Here is a 19,721-nt window from a genome sequence, read left to right as displayed (position 1 = left end):
TGAATATTTACAGGAGCATGCAAGTTTTTTCTGACATCTGATTTAAAATGTGCCTGTGTTTTGGTAAATAATTATAGTTCCAAAGACATCAGGGGCACTGCACTATTTACTTCCATCACACCTAAGTCATGTTATAACAATTTCCTGGTGTCTTATTACATTACTCAGGTTTGTTTTGTGCTGGCATAGGGGAAAAGACTAAGGATTACACACAAGCCTTACGGATGCAGCCTAATACACTGATTAATAGCTGTGTTCATCTGCATGGTATGATCTAATATGAGAACTCAGCATGAGACTAATCAGTACATCAATATCAACAGCACACCTGGTCTATGACCTTTCATCTACATGGCAGACTCCTAATGTATCATCTTACTATATTCCTCTCAGGAATGCATTTTCATTCAAATGCTGGTGTCATCTATCTCACACAAGCTTCTCCAGAGTCTCCATGTTCCCCAGATCGTCTGCATCCAGTTCTGCCTCACCATGGGCTTGTGTGATGATCTCCTCAGGCATCAGGGTGTGGGAGTAAATGCGCTGATACTCCTTTAACACCTCAACCACACTGTGCTGTCCAAACTCCATAGCATCATCCAGGGGTGTGTTTCCCCACCTGAGCAACAGGCATATAGAGGAGTGGTCATTTTTATTATTACCATAAATGTGAGTTTAAGATCAGAGCAAAGTGAGGTAGGAAATCTTCACCTGTCTTTAACATGAGGATTCACTTTGCATGTTCCTGTTAAGAACTTCACAGCTTCCACATGACCTAAAATACAAGCAGTCACTGAATGCAGCATTATCCATAAAAATCACAGAATGAGTGTGTGAAAGTTGTTTACCTTCTGCGGCAGCCAAATGCAGAGCCGAGCGAGAATCATAATCCCTTAACTCCATATCCACTGCTGACAAAGCAAACCTGTGAACATTACATGATAATCATTGACAATAGTAACATAAGCAAACAGTTTTATCAAACAAAGAGATTATACAACTTCTTGAAAGTGTTTTCAACCTATCCTTTATCCACCACATCTGTAGTGTAGGTGTGATTACCACAGACACGTACATTGTATTAAGTTATGAACAGAATACCTGTTTAGTTAAAAGTCAGTTATAATGGAAGTCTAAGGGCAGTAGTTGTTACAGCAGTCAATGGACATTTATGTGAACCATGTATTTTTATGGGATGTTTTCACGGATTGTTTGACCAGAGATATTTGTAAATTACTTCAGTTCAATGAAATTTTATTTGTCGAGCATTTTTAACAATGGACATTGTCACAAGGCAACTTTACAGAGATATATAAATTCCTGATATATATTTTAAATGTATAAATTTATCCCTAATGAACAAGCCAGAGGTGACAGTGGCAAGAAAAAACTCACTGAAACGATATGAGGAAGAAACCTTGAGAGGAACCAGACTCAAAAGGGAACCCATCCTCATCTGGGTGACAACAAATAGTGCAATTATATATAATTCCCTGCTTTAACTGTGTACTACATGGTCAAAAAGTACAATTCATATGAAATCCAGGAAATTCATTATAGTTTTCACATGATGTCCTATCCTTTTAGAGATAGGACCGTTTATTCAGAGGCCCACACCTGTAGGAATGTGTAAGTATTGTACCATTTAAATAAATAAAAAAAATCTACATGGTTTGAAAACCTTTGGTCCTAAAAGCTTTATTGAATTTGTAGTATAGAATTGCATATTTTAAAGTTATTGACAAAACTCAGCAGTTTCAACTAGAATATTATATATGACTTTTTAGTGAATGAGTGTTTTTTTTCTCAGTATCAAAAAAACCATGGTATTTGCATGGAAATTAAGATTAAGTTTACTAAACCCTGGAGTATTCCTCTAAGCCTAAACGTTTTCAGTGGCAAATTGCTAAGTACCACGGCAATCCAGAAATAGTCTTAATCTAGTTTAAAGAAACCAGCTCATTAAGTTTAGTGTTCGAAAATTTCCAGCACAGGAAAATTATTTTTTACCTTCTGAGTGCTGAGACATCTCCACTGTAAGCTGCAATCATCAGCTCAATTACAGCCTTGTTCTGTAAAAAACATACAGTACATACTTAATCTAATTCATTCATTCCAGATTCTATCCCAGAAACAATGGGAATGAAGCCTGAATTGGATGCTCATCAATTGCAGAGCATATTCAAACTATTCTAGATAATAAAGTATAGTTCCATAGGGTGTTTTAAAGCTCATATTTGAGACTGTGACAGCTGGTTACTTTTAATGTGAATGCTGGCAGTGTCGTTTGATTTGATGCTATGTAAAACTGCTTTAGTAGTGAACGTAATTGGTATCTATGAGATACTGCTCTGTGAGTCTCACCCTATCATGGCCAGAATGTCTGCGAGGATCCAGTTTCTTGGCAAAGTGTCTCAGGTTGTCATAATTATGGAAGTTAAAGAGAGAAACCAGCTCCTGAGAAAGACCACCACAAACACAGTATGTAGTTATACCGTTAGTGTTAGTCAGTATTGCCAATGGGGTGTGTGTAAGAATATGTGTGTACCTGACAGAAGTGCACGCCTCGTACACTGTTACCCACACGATCAATCGGTGGGGACCAGCACATCACTCCCATAATATTAGGAACTACCAAAAGCATGGCACCAGACACTCCTGACTTAGCTGGCAAGCCCACCTTGTGGAGAGAAATATCAAAACATTAACAAAAAGGTTTTTCAGAAGAAATCCACAAGGTAAACATTTCACATTTAGAGCATGTTTGTGCATATGTGGAAGACTCACATGGAAAGCAAACTGGCCAGAGAAGTCATTCATGCCACAGGAGTGCATGAGACAAAGAGTGTTTCTCACAGCCTCTCCACTCAACACATGCTCGCCTGTGATTGGACAGATTCCTCCATTAGCTAGAGTGGCGGCCATGACACTCCCTGACTCGCAGTTAGCCTCGATGGAACACAGCTGGAAGGAGACAGAAGAGCAGACATAAATAATTTCGAAAAAAAAGAAACAGTTAAAAGAATCTTTCTTCATTGTGCTTTTATGTCCTTCATATAAAAATGTTTCATTACCTGAAAGTAGAAATCAAGAGCTGATACCATGTCTGAACTATTAGGGAAACACTACAGAGCACAGACAAAATAAAGTCAGTTGGTTCAAAATTGGGATATTCAAAGCTATTAAAGGAATATTCCTACATTTTTTTTAACTCAATCTCTAGCCACCACATTAGTAGAGTATGTGCGATTACCATCAACAAGAATTTTAACACTTTTCCTTGCACTGACAATAAACAGAAAACCTTTGTTGTGACAGTCATTAAATGAAAAGTCGTACTGTAGGACTCTACTGTTCTCCCTTATGGGTCCTCTTGGGTTTCCTCCAGGTTCTCTGCTTTCCTCTCACCTCCCCAAAAATATGCATGAAGGTGAATTGGCTACACTAAAATTGCCGCTAGGTGCATGAGTGTGTGAATGTGTGTGTGCGTTGTGCCCTGAGATGGACTGTTCTCCCATTCAGGGTGTATTCCAGAGTTCATGGTATAGGCTCTGGATCCACCGCGACCTCGACTAGGATAAAGCGGTTCCTTATGATGAATGAATGATTGTATTGTTCAAGTGTTGGAAAGCTGGATAAAAGTACAAACAAACAGCTTTGGCAAGACATACTCACATATCTGTCTTATACTAAAACCTTTATTGTATTTCCAACTAGTCGACTAAGTAGTGTTGAAATTGAGTCAACAATTCAAATTTTTTTAACTGTGTTGAATTATTATTCATGGTAATTGTACATAAGTTAAAGATCGTGGTGGATAAAGATTAGGTTAGAAAAAAACACTTGAGTATTTCTATAAATATAAGAAACATACTAACTTTTTTCTCCTTCAGATAATAACCGATTGCAAAGTTTCTATCACCCGTCTCTTTTTCTGACTGAAACCTATGGATAAAAAGTTATTATAATGAACTGAATGTTCATGAAAACACATTTGTGTGCATTGCTACAAATACAATGCATGCCCATCATTAATGAAGCAGGAAAGTGTTAGAACCCTAATAAGGTGACTTACGTGGCATTACTGAAACCCACATATTCGCCACCTGCCATTCTCTTCATATAGTCCATCATCTGTGGGATAGATGATGATAAATAATCAGTGATAATTGTCTAGTACATTGAATAGTAAATTGCCTTAACATTTTTTTTTGACAATTTGACTTACATAATCAAATTTCTCGGCCTTCTTGAACCCAGGCTGAAGAGAAAGCCAGAGAGTAAAAACATTGTCATTTGTGTACAATAACACAATGAAATTAGTTAATAATAAAAATATAAATAATGAAGAAATAATACAGTTATTAGGAATAAATGTGCATGATACAATTGTACGTGCAAGTTACTGCATAAAGACATCCTAGGTTAATAATGCAAATAAAACTGTAATGGCACTATAGTTAGTTGTGTAATATGGTATATTCATAAAAATAAAACAGTAGAAGGGCGGCTTTTCAACTGACAGTGACCGCCAGCAGTTCTCTACCTTCCTGTAAAGCGGTAGGGTATGTTAATGTGCAGAGCTGCAGTATGTAGTATGTGCTACTATCACTGGGAGGTTGGTGGGATTAACGTTTTGTGCATGTGGATATTTGGTTAGCTTGTTAATCACAATTACATGTGATTGCTTGTGAAATTAGAAAAATTCTATTTTAGACGGACAAATTGTTAGGCAGCAGGTGTATATCTGTGGGATGTAGTGCTGTGTTCTAACTCCAATGTTTTTAGCCAGTCATATTCTTAAAATACAGTGTAGTATTTTGACACAGGGTGGCAGTGTGCACACAGATTACTAGGCTGAAGGAGGTCTTTGAAGAAACACTATCACCATTACCATTACTCATCATAAATCACCGTTCTAGTCTTGACAGCTAACTGTCAGAGCTTTTTAATGCTTTTCTGGCTATCAGCTGAGACAGTACGGGACACTCTCTCTGTGAGTCAGCTGATGCAACACACCACTTTGCTGATCTGTTTTTCCTCTTTATAGTTAGGCCATAAAAACCGAGGTTAAAACTCAATCTTCCACAGAGTGCAGCGGGGGATGACATGCACTGTAGGGAAAGGTTAGAACAGTGTAGCCTGACTGAGGAATGTCTCTGCCTTAAAAATACACCCACATGTCTGCTGCAGTTCTCTCTCAAAAGCCTTTTTAGGCAGCTCATTTTGGACAACTCAAACTAACTTTCTCACTCGTATTGTCTTATTGGATCAGAGTAGTGGAATGTTACATGTGAAATTGTCACTCTTTCTTTCATCATCAATCCAATTCATCCTTCTTAACAGCTGTTCTACGACACTCCCTCTCTGACACACCTCTTACCAACCCCCAGTAACTAACACTTATTATAGCAGTGGGTGAGCCAATCTCCTGCTCACCCACACCTCATCAGCTGTTCGATAAGAGACTGTAAACAAGGAGAGGATGGAAAACTGTCCTCACCAGTAAACTATGTAAGTGGATTGTTGGTCATTAATGGCCACTTTTGTGCTGCAGCTGGAGTCAAATGCACACTGCTGATGTATGTTGTAAATATGTTATAGATATTATGAATAGGAATGTTCATACCTTTAGAAGAGAGCTGATCACTATGGCCCCTGCATTAACCATCGGGTTATGAGGCTTTTCTATGAATAAATGAATATATAAATAAATAAATAAAACCATAGACACACAATTTATAACAACTGACATATGAGGTAGAGCATGCCACTTGAGGTGTGTTTTGAGTTAATCCTGGTTTAATAATGCTCTCCATCCTTCCATTTTCCATACTTCTTATCCTACAAAGGGTTGCCTGGAGCCTATCCCAGGGAACTCGGGGCACAAGGCACAGGGGACACCCTGGATGGGGTGCCAACCCATCATAGGGCACAATCAGCCTACATCAGCCAATCAGCCTACAATGCACAATGGGCCAAAATTTCCTTTGTCATTCAGTATAATGACAATATTTAATATTAAAACAGAACAATATATTTTTGTTGCTCCAAAAAATTTAAATTGATAAATGGCATACAAATTTAAATAGTAAATTGATTAAAGAATGTTTAAAAAGGTTGCTTTAAAACATTAAAATATCTATATTTTGCTGTTATAATAAAATCTCCTATTATTCCCAGTTAACAGTGATATGTTTGTACATTATTCAGGTGGTATAATTAAAACGTATACCTTAAATTATTTTTTGACTCTTATATGTTATATTTTAATGATCTAATGATTTTGAATTCCTGTTCATATTAATCAAATGAAGAATTTTTGACATCATTCTTTAACATATAGGCTATTTAAATGACAATATACAGTATAATTTGCTAGATTATTTGAAACATTATAATGTTTACTATAAAACCATTAAAGTATTTAACATTTTTATTTGATTGACTGACTGAGTGATTGATTCTGTTTTGAAAATCTCATTCATCTTTGAACTTTTAGTGTACACAGGTAAAACAGGTAAAAAGGTCAACATGGATATAATTCATTCTCACCATCATCATTTAGACTTAATTTGTTAAATTTGAAACCACTGGGCTCTTTTCCCACATATGTATGCACATGCTCAGTCCCAAATTCATGGACAGCCAGAGCGTACTCAAGTGGCATTATGCATGACTGCAAACAGAATGGTTGCCTTGTGTCCCCTACAGAATGCCTGAATAGAGAGAGAGAGAGAGAGAGAGAGAGAGAGAGAGAGAGAGAGAGAGAGAGAGAGAGAGAGAGAGAGAGAGAGAATGAAAGTAAACAACAGACACAGAAACAGATCTGTGGAAAGCAATTTAAATATTTTCTCACCTCTGACCATCGACAGTGCACAAAGCCACACCCCAGAGATCAGGGCTAAATTTAGCAAGTTGAGGAATGTAGTTGGCTACCTGTACATACACACACAGCCATGACAAGGTTATTGATGTACTGTAAGTACTGGAGAAGAACAAGTAAATAATTGTGCATGTGTGTAGAACTCACTTGGCCTCCTTGCTCAGCTTGTTCATTATAGTACAGTTGGTTAATATTGGATGCAAATGTCATGAAATCTGGGATGATGAACTTCTTCTGGAAGGCTTGAGTGAGCAAGACAATATTACTGCCAGCACATCTACAACAAAATACATAAATAAATGCTGAAATTCCGACCGACACAGACAAACTAACAGGACTTGTTGTGACTAAAATGTATCACATAAACAATTATATTTATTAACAATTTAAAATCTTTAAAAAGTTAATTATTCATTTATTCATCTTAAAGCATATTATCAGTAACCTTTATGAATCATTTAGTAACTAAAGTGAAAGTAATACAGAAACATATGTATTGGAGTTTAAGGGGTTAAGAAAAACATTAAGGAGAGCTGATGGCAAAGTATAATAGTCCATGTGATAGTCAATGCTTACTGTAAATCATTAGAGAAAGGACATGTGGGTTAAATGAATAGAACAAGTATCTTGTTATAGCTTAACATAGCTGAGATATCGCCCACATTAAGCACGCACACACACAGCAGGTGACTCTGTGTTGTTCTGCTACATGTTTACTCACCAAGTCAGATGATGTTTAAATTTATGTGTGTTAGAGTATGTATGTGTTTGTATGTGCCTGTGTGTTTTCATCGGTGTGTAATACTTAATAGAGTATATCTGTAATAATTAACAGTGTGGTATTTAACTACAGATCTTGTGAATTGGATTAAATATTTCCTTTTATATGCTTACAAAAACATATAAACACTTACTTCTACACAGTGTACTGCTCTCATGCTGCATATTGTGCACGCTCAAAATACACTGTTAATTAAAGACCTTGTTTATCGCGTGTTTGTCTAGATGTAAATCTCAGGAAATGAAAGCTGAAATTCTGATCTATCATCTCATATTCCTCTTCTGATCTCAAACCCAAATATCTTCAGTGTATAGCAAAAACAATTGAATTGGCCTTGCAGTTCCACGACTTTTGGAGGGGAGTGCCTAATAAATTTGCCATCATTATAGATAGGTTAACATTTGAATAAGCACATCACTGTGATTTGCCTTATAGCTAGAACTACTGTCAGAGCTGCTGTCGTACAAAACGAATCACCCTCTGACAAAACAGATTCAAGAATTCAGCAGTTCTGTGGTACAATGTGTTCTAATACCACAGTCTTGCAACCAGTAAACATTTTCCCCCAATTTCTTTTTACACCATGTTGTAGCATAATCCTTCTTGGGGTGTGTCAAAAGTAAAAAAAAATAGCCCCAATATGTGTGAGCAGACATAACAGATTATTTCATTAATAGTACATGCTCTAATAAAGCTCAAGTATCATCATCATCATCATCAGGTACTAGTGGACCACTATTGAAGTCCCTGCTGATGGGCTATATATACCTATAACAGGTTAATAAATGTCAGTTTTCTTTTCATGCTATGCTGGTTTTGATGATTGACTGCTATGCGAAAAAATCCCTCACAATTCCACATGATCTAGCAACAGTCCTATATGCACACACACACACACACACACACACACACACACACACACACACACACACACACACACACACACACACACACACACACACACTTACTTCCTGAAGAGCTGTTGGTCCATCATTGCTGTCCCAGCAGACTCATGTAGTGCATGATGGAGCTGCTGCATGCAGTTCCTCAAACGAGGGTCAGAAGTCAATAATCCTGTGCCCTCCAATTCCTGAGCAACACAACACAAAACCCACTCCTGATAAATAACAATTGTACATGCAGAATAGAGAATCCAGTTATCACTTATATATCTGTTACTGACAGTTGTATGATAGCTTGGCTTTCTGGCTTTTACTTATTGTATGATAAAAAGTAAAAAATAAATAAATAAAACATTGAAAAAATGTAAAATCTTTAATAATCAATTATTGTTAGTATTTTGGTTAATTGAGTACATTCAGAAATTCAGAACTATGCTGTTAGTAAATGTATCACTTTAATACATCAATGAGTAAAGAACAGTTGAAAATGAGACAGTAAAAAGATGAAGAAAATTTGTCTGTTAAAGGATATTCACACACACGTACATGTGCACACACTCACACACAGTGTCCTAAATATAAACCTAATTATTGCCTCACACAGACAAACAAAAATTACAATCTCCAAAAGCTGCAACTTCCAACATCCTACAGGAAAGAGGTTGTAGAATTTGTTGGTGATGAATCTGAAATTCCTAGCAGCATGTGATAGGGCTTGTGATAGGACTACCTAATTTTATAAATCACTTTAGATACAAGTGTCAATATCAGTGGCATCATGTTTCTCTGTCATGGCTGGATAATCTTGAAACATGAAAGGAGGGGAAAAAAATGTACTCTTCTTAATAATTCCTAAGAGCACCCTGATACACAAATACTATTACTGTTACACATGCAAAACCCGGTAATGTTGTCTATAATCATTTATTTGTTTTTATAATTAACTTGAAAATTGCTTTTGGAAATTTCCTCATGAATTATATTAAATATTTTAATGTACTGTCTCAATATTTTACATAAATTTACGCGTGTGTGCATGTGTGTTTGCATGCTTATATGTGCGAACAGTGTGTTCTGTCACCTTTAACCTCACCTCTCATTTGGTTCTAGTACTTGCAGTAAAACCAAATATGAGTCATAATTTTTTGTAATCTCACTACAAATACTAGTGTCACTTACACTGATGAAGCGTCCCACTGAGATTTTCTCCTCTCCTTGAGTAATCGTGTAAAACAGGAGGTCCTCCAGGCCAGATCCTGCACCCTTACTAACACAACCAAATCACAACAATTGTGAAAAACAACAACCCATTATGTGACATTGTTCAAGCTCTCCCTATCAGATCTGGTTATCTTTACAGTAACAGTAGGGATTACTGTAAAAGTAGGGATTGAAATGCAAAAGAATATTATAATATTTAGATGTTTTTTCTCCAGAAATTTCACTTATACATTAGTGCAAATGTTTGCCCATGTCTAAATGACTTACAACAGGCACATCTAGAAGAATCGGCAAAGACGTGCCAAGAAGTCTGACACAAATAAATATATGTTAGGAAGAATGCGTGGTGTAAATATTACAACTCCAAAAGCTGTTCAGAGTATATGTAAAGTGGGTGGATATGGTACAATGTATTAGAGATTATTTATATCACACTCAGGAAGGGACATTCAGAAGTAACATATCTTTGTGACCACTGCCAATATTTATCATTAGTTGACCTTTTTATTGATTTATTTTAAATTAATTGTGATCATAAATGAACATCTGGGAAACCTGACACTCTAAAGGTCTTGTTGCTATAAAATCGATTTTGCACTCAAATGTAGATCATGATTAACTTAACTACCTGCATGACCCCAGGTTAACCACTTAGCATCACACATTAGTCTACAAAACTACATGAATAAGAAATCTTAGTGCACTACATCTCCCAGGTCTACCACAATACCAGCATACGGCATGTAGACCTGTACTCCACGCTGGATTTATAGTGGCCTACTGACGCAGCCTATATTACCTGTCAGTCTCTGTCTCCGAGTCCAGGATCACGTGCTGATGACGTGGATGTTGTAGGAGTGTTGCGCTCGTGCGCATCAGCCTAATCAGGCTGCTTCGGAACAAATGTCCATTTCCATTGTCTAATTTCCCCGCTTGTCTAATGACCGAAACACCAGCGCTGATTGCTCCTAAATGCTTTAGACAGAGCATAGTCTGAGAAAGTCGGCGAACAACAAGGAGATCCCCGTACTATAAATATAACTTGTCTCTCTACAGGTTGCTTCTTCTTTTTTTCTAGCAGGTTCCACGCACTGAGCAGTCATGCAATGTTGTCAGCTGTAAGCTACAGTTCTGGAGTTAATCTAGTCGCATGTGAACTCATACTATAAGTGGAGCTGAAAATACTGAGGGAGGAGGTGGCAGTGCCAGTGTTGCTGGGCCAATGACTAACAGCGTGGAGACCTGATCTAATCCCAAACTTGGCAATGGTGATGATTCACTCTCTCTTGGAAAGATATCAGCGAGGTGTTGCATTGAGGTTGTAGGACAAATGTTGTAACAGTGAACTAGTGAACTAAGGACATATTAACCCAAATTACACAACACTTAAATCCTATCAGCATAATAATAGTAATTTCATTGAATATTAATTTATTAAGTTACTTACCTAGTGAGAGTAGATATTATTGACAGCAGGTGGGTAAATTACCTTATTAAATTCAATCTTAATTCAAATGGTTTATAATTGTAAAACACAACCGTTTGTATTACTACATGATTAAATGTTGGTTATTTTACATACTGTGAATAGTTACCCTCACTAAATAAACTAGGATGTTTTAGCTCTAGATATACTCTTACTATATTCTTTCTGCCATATTGAAATGAAATACACGGAATTTACACTCTCAAAAATTAATGTATCAGAGTGTTTTCCTTGTCACTGGGTTGGTAGGCTGCCTCATTTGTACCTTTAGTATGTATTTTTTATTTAGGAAGGTGCATGTGGTGCACCTTTAATCCCTCTTAGTGTAAGGCTTTGAAGGTACATCAGTGGTCCTTAATGTCCTGTTATATGGCTTAAGTTACACTATGTAACAATTACGCTATGTTTGTATGTATATATATATATATATATATATATATATATATATATATATATATATATATATATATATATATATATATATATATTTAACTGTTACATAAGGTGCAAACATTCACTGATGCTCAAGAAGGTAACACGATACAGTACATTAAGAGCCAGGGGGGTGTAAACCGTTGAACAGGATGATTGGTGTAAATTATTATTTTGTCTTCTGGGAGACATGTAAATATCATAGTTAGCATCTGAAGAGCAGTACCAAATGGGAAAAAAGATCTTTAAACAAAATAATAATTTATATTGATCATCCTGTTCAAAAGTTTACACCCCCTGCCTCTTAATGTTATCGTGTTACCTTCTTGAGCATCAGTGATTGTTTGTACCTTATGTTGTAATAGTTGTGTACGAGTCCCTCAGTTGTCCTCAGTGTGAAAGATGGATCTCAGCATCATATATCACTGATGGAAAGGGGTCAAATATGCAGAATATGCTGGAAAAGCAAAGAATGTGCAGGACCTCTGCATTTTCTTGAAGAACAGTGGGCAGTTTAACTGCTCAGGACAAACAAGGGACTACTATCACAAAACATAAAAACAGTCATGGATCATACAGGTAATGACACACAGTGTTAAACAATGGTATGTAAACTTTTGAACGGGGTCATTTTTGTAAATTCAGCTATTATCTTGTGGACTATATGTAAACATCTGTTATCTGAAATAGCTTATTCAGGACAGTACTAAATAAAAAAACAATATGGGATTTCTATGATCCCTCTTATTTTGTTAACAGTAAGTATTAACAGTATTACGATTTAGCAGATTCTGCAAGGGGTATGCAAACTGTATATATTGTTCCTGGGTAGTAATGTTATTTCCTAACTACTTATACCACACAAAAGTATATAAAATGGCTATTATTCCCTTTCAACTTTGCTTTTGTGACCAGGACATTGGTATTTTGGGTGGGTGAATTTGCATCTTTTCTTTCACATAAAGTCAGAACAAAACAGGTAAATTTCAAACTTTATATGAACAAAAAGATGCAAATTCACCAATTACAATAAAAAAGAATGTTCAGCAGAAATGTTCAGCAGAAATGTTCAGCAGAAATGTTCAGCAGAAATGATCAGCAGAAATGTTCAGTAGAAATGTTCTGCAGAAATGTTCAGTAGAAATGTTCAATAGAAATGTTCAGTAGAAATGTTCTGCAGAAATGTTCAGCAGAAATGTTCAGCAGAAATGTTCTGCAGAAATGTTCAGTAGAAATGTTCAGCAGAAATGTTCAGCAGAAATGTTCAGTTGAAATGCTCAGCAGAAATGTTCAGTAGAAATGTTCTGCAGAAATGTTCAGCAGAAATGTTCAGCAGAAATGTTCAGTTGAAATGCTCAGTGGAAATGTTCAGCAGTAATGTTCAGCAGAAATGTTCAGTAGAAATGTTCAGCAGAAATGTTCAGCAGAAATGTTCAATAGAAATGTTCAGTAGAAATGTTCTGCAGAAATGTTCAGTAGAAATGAAACTGGAGATTGTTTGTTTGAGCTGAAATATAAAAAAAGGGGGGAATAAAAAAAAGAACACTGGAAAGTTCTAGAAAGTTGTAGAAGTCTGGAAATGTTATGGAAAAATAATGTAAATTTAAAAAATGTGTTCTTTTCCAGAACGTTCTAGTACTTTCCAGTAATGTAAATAATGTAAATACAGGGGCCTTAAGTCCACCAGTTTAGTTTAGTTACTGCTGCCTAAATGTAAATATTTCAACATTTTTCTTAGAAGGTATCGAGAGGCTGTACGCATTTTGCTATGTTTGCAGTGAATTTATCAAGACAAGCTAAAAAGTACTCCATGTAAGCATCTTCTAAGATGTGTGAGGCCTACAAGGTATATTTCCGCATGCCTGTCAGGGATAAAGACAAACCATGGTTACCTCATTTCACCTGTGAGCACTGCAAAAAAACAACTCTGGAAGGTAAGATGGATAATTGGTTTCAGTTTATTGAAAAATATATCATATAAGAAAAGTCAACAAGTCATATAACAAGAATCTCTTACACGTAAGTCATTGGTGAATTTTTTTTTTTCTTCATACAATTTTACTTTATTCTTTTGCAGGATGGTACAGAAGGGAAAATAGTTCACTATCCCAAGAATTTGGCAGGAACCCACTGACCACTTAAGCAGCTGCTATTTCTGCATGGTGAACCCTTCCAATGTTTGAGTGCTATCACATACCAGAACCTTTCTTCATCCATCGCCCTGGTGCCACACTGCCCTGAGCTTCTCATACCCTCTCCTCTGAACAGAGAGCTTCCAGTTAGTTAGCAGCAAGTCAGAGAGCGAGGAAGACATTGTAAATCCAGATTACAATTTCAGAGGTGGAACCGAGGAGAGAAACCCATACATAAAGCATAAAGACCTTAACGTCTTGATCAGAGATCTTGGTCTCACCAGGTCTAATGCTGTACTTTTGACATCTAGGCTTAAGCAGAGGAACATGTTGGATGAAAGTGTGCCAGTCTCAGGTCATAGGAAGCATAACCAATCTTTTTCCATCTTCTCCACCGTCAAGATGCCACATGGCAGATGTTGCTGCCCAGTGTGGCCAGTCTGTTTGAGGCAATTGGAGTCACCTGTAGCCCGAATGAGTGCCGCCTCTTAACTGACAGCTCATCCAGGAGTCTCAAAGCCATGCTGCACCATAACTGGAACAATTACCAATCAAAGCTGGTGTCTTAGTTGGACCAAAGATAACGAACATCCTGGAGTGCAAGGAATTCCCCAAGAAGCTCTCTAGAATGGAGAAAGCGGCTTGGCACAGCTTTATCGCAATGGTTCGGGGGTCCCTGGGCAATTCAAAGCCGAAAATTATATGGAGCTGGTTGAGATTCTGGTGAAGAAGTAAGGCACAATGGGCTGCAGGATGTCTCTCAGAGTCCATATCATTGATGCTCATCTTGATAAATTCAAGGAGAACATGGGAGCATACTCAAAGGAGCAAGATGAGGGCTTCCACCAGGATGTACTGGATTTTGAATGCCTCTACCAAGGAAAATATAGTGAGAACATGATGGGAGACTACACTGGGGGCTGTATTGTGAAAATGATTTACATTGTAATTGAAATCTTGAAAAACTACTCACTTTTAAATCTTTTGTGGTCATTTTTGTATTACTTTAATATAAATATGTGTTAATTTTGATTCATATGTTGTTGTTTTCTCAGACTTTATATGAACAAAAAGATGCTTTTTCTCAACAAATACAGTAAATTTCAAAATACCAGTGTCTTGGTCACAAAGGTTTGTGGGGATTAATCGGCATTTTTCATACTTTTGAGGCATACACAATTAGAAAATATCAATTACTACCCTGAAACAAAAATTGTGTTACATGATGTTTTTTTTTAAAGTATACTATATTCACGTTTCCAGGTACAAGATACACTATATGGCCAAAAGTATGTGGACACCCGATCATCACACCCATATGTGGGCCTTCCCCAAATTGTTGTCACAAAAGCACGGACACCACTGAAGACCTTTAGGATGAACTGCAATGCTGACTGTGCACCAGGCCTCCTCACCTGACATCAGTGCCTGACCTGTCTAATGCTCTTATGCCTTAATGGCAAATCCCCACAGCCAAAAATCTAGGGCAAAAGCCTTCCCAGAAAAGTGGCGGTTATTATAGCAGCAAATAGAGGACTAAATCTGAAATGGGATGTTCGACAAGCACATATGGTTGTGATGATCAGGTGTCCACAAACTTTTGGCCATATTGTTTACATACTAAAGGTACAAAACTTGTAGATGTCAATGGTATCACCCTAGCAACAAGAAAAAGTACATTTATTTGATATTTCTGAGAGTGTATAATCAGACAGCACTTGGTCACAGCATGAATGTCGATCACACTGGGCTCAACTGTTTGTATGTTGCCACACTGATGATGTAGCTGAGCTATTTGCAATGATATAAGGACACCCACAGTCATCTGTGCAAATGTTTAGTGTTGTGAGTACAAATGTGAGTACTGATGACACCCTGACCTATTAAACAGTGTAGGGGCAAAGAGGAGGGTATCACTGTTCCTGCATATCACTATTCGCAGTTCTGTGTGTTTGGGATGAACATCATCTTTATGAGAAAAAAAGCTGAGGAGCCGTTCTTTCTCGGCTTGGAGCTCCAGGTTTAGGTTATCAGTACCCAGTCACCCAACCGTGCACCATTATACATGTTGCTTGCAGAGAATGATAGCTCCATGTTTTCAGAAATGCACACCAGGTTACCCTTGGAGCTCAGTTCCCTAGGAGCATAGCCATGGAGGAGGCACTGGGGACTGCCCTTGTTGAGATCTAGAGAATTCTCACCTCAAAGACAGTATTTCAAGTTAAACTGCAGAACAAAATGTGATTTTAATCATACATTATGGTATGCTTCAATTTCATATTGAATTATCCATCTGTTTACATGTGTGTGTGTGTGTGTGTGTGTGTGTGTGTGTGTGTGTGTGTGTGTGTGTGTGTGTTTAATCGCGAATCAAGATAGGAATAGGTGCTGCTGTCTATGCAATAACAGATCCGTTTCTTTTTCATGTATTTGGTACTCTGTACTATGCTGTGAGGGCCCCCTGGTGGACATGAATGTAGCTACACGTGTAACGTTGATTTATTAAGTAATCATTAGTAATCTGTCAAGCTTTTATTAAGTACTTATTGAACGTTTCGATCATACTAGACTTGCTTATTATGCTTCATTACGAAATGAGTAGATTAAAGACGCTGATATGCATTTAGAATGGTTAGTTACATAATATGAGACCCTAATATGATAATAATACTTTTCTTACAGCAAGGTGTTAGAACCTCTTTATATCTGCAGTCAAAGCCCAGGTCAGATATGATCTTACACTTTATGAAGACTGTAGGGGGCGCACTGCACCCACTGACATCCACAGACAGAGCAGTAGATTCACAGTAACACACTGTAGGTAGAGTAAGTCATGCGGATAAGCCTCACCTCTCTAAAGTCAAATACCAGTGCCACCTTTCAGTGCCATTCAGTGTAATCAGTGGCCTCATATAAACCCACACTTGGTCTGGTTACTTAAGCAGAAGAAAAGCATCTTGCCTCCTCACTTTAGAAATATTTGGAGTCTGAGTTCTGTGCAAGTTCTCTCTAAGGCCTGTGTTAGCAAAGTCACCTAGACTCGTCTATAAATCCCTACACAGGATTAGTTAAAAGCATGTTGGTTCTTCACACCCTAAAGTTATTCCTCTCATCTCCTCACTCCAGCTGGTAGTTATTGGGTGGTATTGGGTGGAGAGTGTCTTTACACCAAATCCCTGGGTCACATTACACCTTCTTATTATCAGATCAAACACACGTTTCCTCCATGTCATATCCGCTACTGGTGGCACATACACTCTCACACACACATCCTACCCCATAACGTACCAATACATCTTGAGAAGTAAAATGTTTTTCATTCCTTCTCTATGCCCATGAATGCTGGCTTTGTGTTACTGCGCCATCTTAAACCCCCTTCTCTCCCTACATCTTCCTTACCACTGCCTCACCCTGCTCACTATGATCTCTCCCAGAACTCTGGCTTTTTGGGTGGGGGGGTGGGTGGGGGGCAGGGGGTTACACTCATGCAAATATTACTGCGGGGCTAAATCATTAAAAAAAAAATTCAAATTCAATTTTAGTATCTTACAGGTTAACCTGTAATTAAAAGCAGCTGATGTACAGGTGACACTGATAATGCTGCACATGTTTCACAGCTAAATCACTGAAATAAGGAATGTGCATGCATGGAGCAAATTTATACTGACTGCATATATTGACAAGACTACAGCGCTGTGACTTTCTGGATTCTTAAATTATTTTCAGCACTGAATTGGGCCAGTTTCTCATGGCAGGTCACAGGGCTTACCCTCACTCTCAAATGTGTGCCAAAGAGCTGCTAAGAATGCAGGGTCCTAGTGAACTGTTTGCTTTGTTTTGTCTAAATAATCATTAAGTGTTTGTGTGTGAGTGAGAGAGTGTATATGTGAATTTGTGTGTGCCAAAGTATATTTTTCTAGAGCAATGCCTTAGTTTTTTGTATTTCAGACATTTTGTATCCTAAGAAAGCTAGAATTTTATACGATTCACATTTTGTCAAAGCACAATTACAAATGTTGCCCACATAAAATCTCTCCCCCAGAACCCTACATTAGTGCAGTGAGTTTTATAAGTCAGATGAGCAAGACCATAAATTAGGATATTTCAGTTTTAACACTAACAAATGAATGAATAGCAAAACCTAGGGTGTATTACAGTCTGATCAACTTCAAAAGAACAACCTTGACTCTAGTAGCAAACACAAAAAGCACCAGTAAATGTCAACAAACATTACTTAAACAAACTTATTTACAGTTAGATTACCAGTAAAATTGAATGGTCCAGATAGACATCATGCTGTGATGGGAAATGTCTAGTAGGAAAATCTGTTAATTTGTGTCCATATCCTACGCATTTAGACTTGAATAATCCGTTTAAAATTGTGTAAATGAAACCTTCATAACAAACCATGGTGCACATCTTATTACAGGCAATAGATTTTCATGATCGAGTGCCTAGTTCTCATTTCACAGACCTTCACAGATGTACCTTTGAAAAAAAAAGTTAATTAAGTGTGGGTACCAGGTATGGCAAGGCCTTTTTTTAGCACCACTCTGGTCAAGGGGTTGGTGCTGAGCCGAGCCCTCGTGCCAACTTCATCTTCTCCTGAAACCCAGTCACCCTACACACCCCTGGAGCCTCGGCGTGGTCTCTCAACCCTCATCTCCTTCCTCCATCCTTCTACCTTTCCTCACCCGCCCTCCACCTACACCCATGGCTCCGTGCTCCCCCACTGCCCAGCTCACTCTCACATTCCTCAGGCCTTCACACAGAGCTGCATTGTGTGTGTGTAGGACAGAGTACACAGTCAGTACTCACTTCACACACACACACACACACACACACATACACACATTTTGATATATCAGTGCAGGCACACATGCGCGCACACACACATACACAGACACACATTCTTGAAGGTCTGTATATAAAGACACACATTAATGAGTTCAAACAAACACAGACACACAAGCAAACACAAACACACACTTCACACGCTCATCTACATACACAGGATGTCTCATACGGAGGCCGGAATTCCAACAGCCATGTTCCTGGCCTTTTCATCCTCAGCCGTCTTTTGCTGTCTTTATTTTGATCCCTGGATCCCTTGAGCGCCAAAGTTCTCTATCTCTTTCCCACAGAATGATAGATGATATGGCTGTGTTTTATTGTTATTGGACCATGAAAAGGAACTCTCAGAAGAACAGAGCAAATTTGCACGTGTTTATGAAATATTCATTGATTATAAATACCCTACAAATATCAGCTGGAAAAAACCTAGACATAAGTAGTTCATTCATGAACCAGTGCGTCCAGACCTACGGTCCCACTTAAATTCACTAGTTATTGAATAATATGCTTTTAGATGAATAACTGAGTAAGACGCCAAGAGTTAAATATATTTTCAAATGCTTTGGACAGATATGGAATAATATGTTACCCTGAATCACGTCTGTGTTCAGTGCTGTAGCATTCGTTAACCAGCTGGTCAAAGAGCTAAACTTTCTAAAAGTTCTGTTGAATCTGTTGGGTTCTATAATTACACCAGTGGTCAGGCTGTAAACATGCCGACCTGTCTGAGGGTCAGTTGGCTTTTAACCTCCCTATATATATATATATATATATATATATATATATATATATATATATATATATATATATATATATATATCCCTATTCATATATTAATATATGAATATAAAGTTAATACCTTGTTAATAACACAAGTTGATGACCTGTGCCCAGATGGCCTATAGGATGATGCATCCTATGATTTGGGATTGTGGGTCTGAGTCCCACCTAGATGGCTTCTTTGTTTAACCTTCTTCAGCAGTAGCCCAGGCTATAAAAGTATTTAAATGAGCTGGCAGCAATGCTA

The 19,721-nt window shown here is 37.6% G+C and overlaps 1 protein-coding gene across 2 annotated transcripts; it reads right to left on the bottom strand.

Moving 5' to 3' along the window:
- Nucleotides 1-383: 383 nt before the first annotated feature.
- Nucleotides 384-10,963, bottom strand: gls2a (glutaminase 2a (liver, mitochondrial)). 2 transcript variants are annotated; one of them, XM_017468848.3, is made up of 18 exons: nucleotides 10,590-10,962; nucleotides 9,749-9,836; nucleotides 8,636-8,757; nucleotides 7,034-7,163; nucleotides 6,860-6,939; nucleotides 6,556-6,719; nucleotides 5,630-5,688; nucleotides 4,229-4,261; nucleotides 4,076-4,134; nucleotides 3,879-3,945; nucleotides 3,075-3,125; nucleotides 2,788-2,964; nucleotides 2,549-2,680; nucleotides 2,365-2,457; nucleotides 2,011-2,072; nucleotides 849-925; nucleotides 712-775; nucleotides 384-619 (listed from the first exon to the last, which is right to left on the bottom strand). In XM_017468848.3, the coding sequence occupies exons 1-18, from the start codon at nucleotides 10,778-10,780 to the stop codon at nucleotides 430-432; spliced, it is 1,839 nt and encodes a 612-aa protein (XP_017324337.1). In that variant the 5' UTR covers nucleotides 10,781-10,962; the 3' UTR covers nucleotides 384-429. The 2 variants fall into 2 exon arrangements, 1 of the variants encoding a protein (XP_017324337.1); XR_008396467.1 differs by lacking the exons at nucleotides 384-619; nucleotides 712-775 and adding an exon at nucleotides 1,396-1,456 and having other exon boundaries at nucleotides 10,590-10,963.
- Nucleotides 10,964-19,721: the final 8,758 nt, after the last annotated feature.

Source organism: Ictalurus punctatus, chromosome 5 (genome assembly GCF_001660625.3).
Source record: "Ictalurus punctatus breed USDA103 chromosome 5, Coco_2.0, whole genome shotgun sequence".
In the NCBI taxonomy this organism is placed as follows: domain Eukaryota; kingdom Metazoa; phylum Chordata; class Actinopteri; order Siluriformes; family Ictaluridae; genus Ictalurus; species Ictalurus punctatus.
The sequence above is the reverse complement of the archived record's forward strand: the minus strand, read 5'-3'. Positions and strand labels throughout refer to the sequence as shown.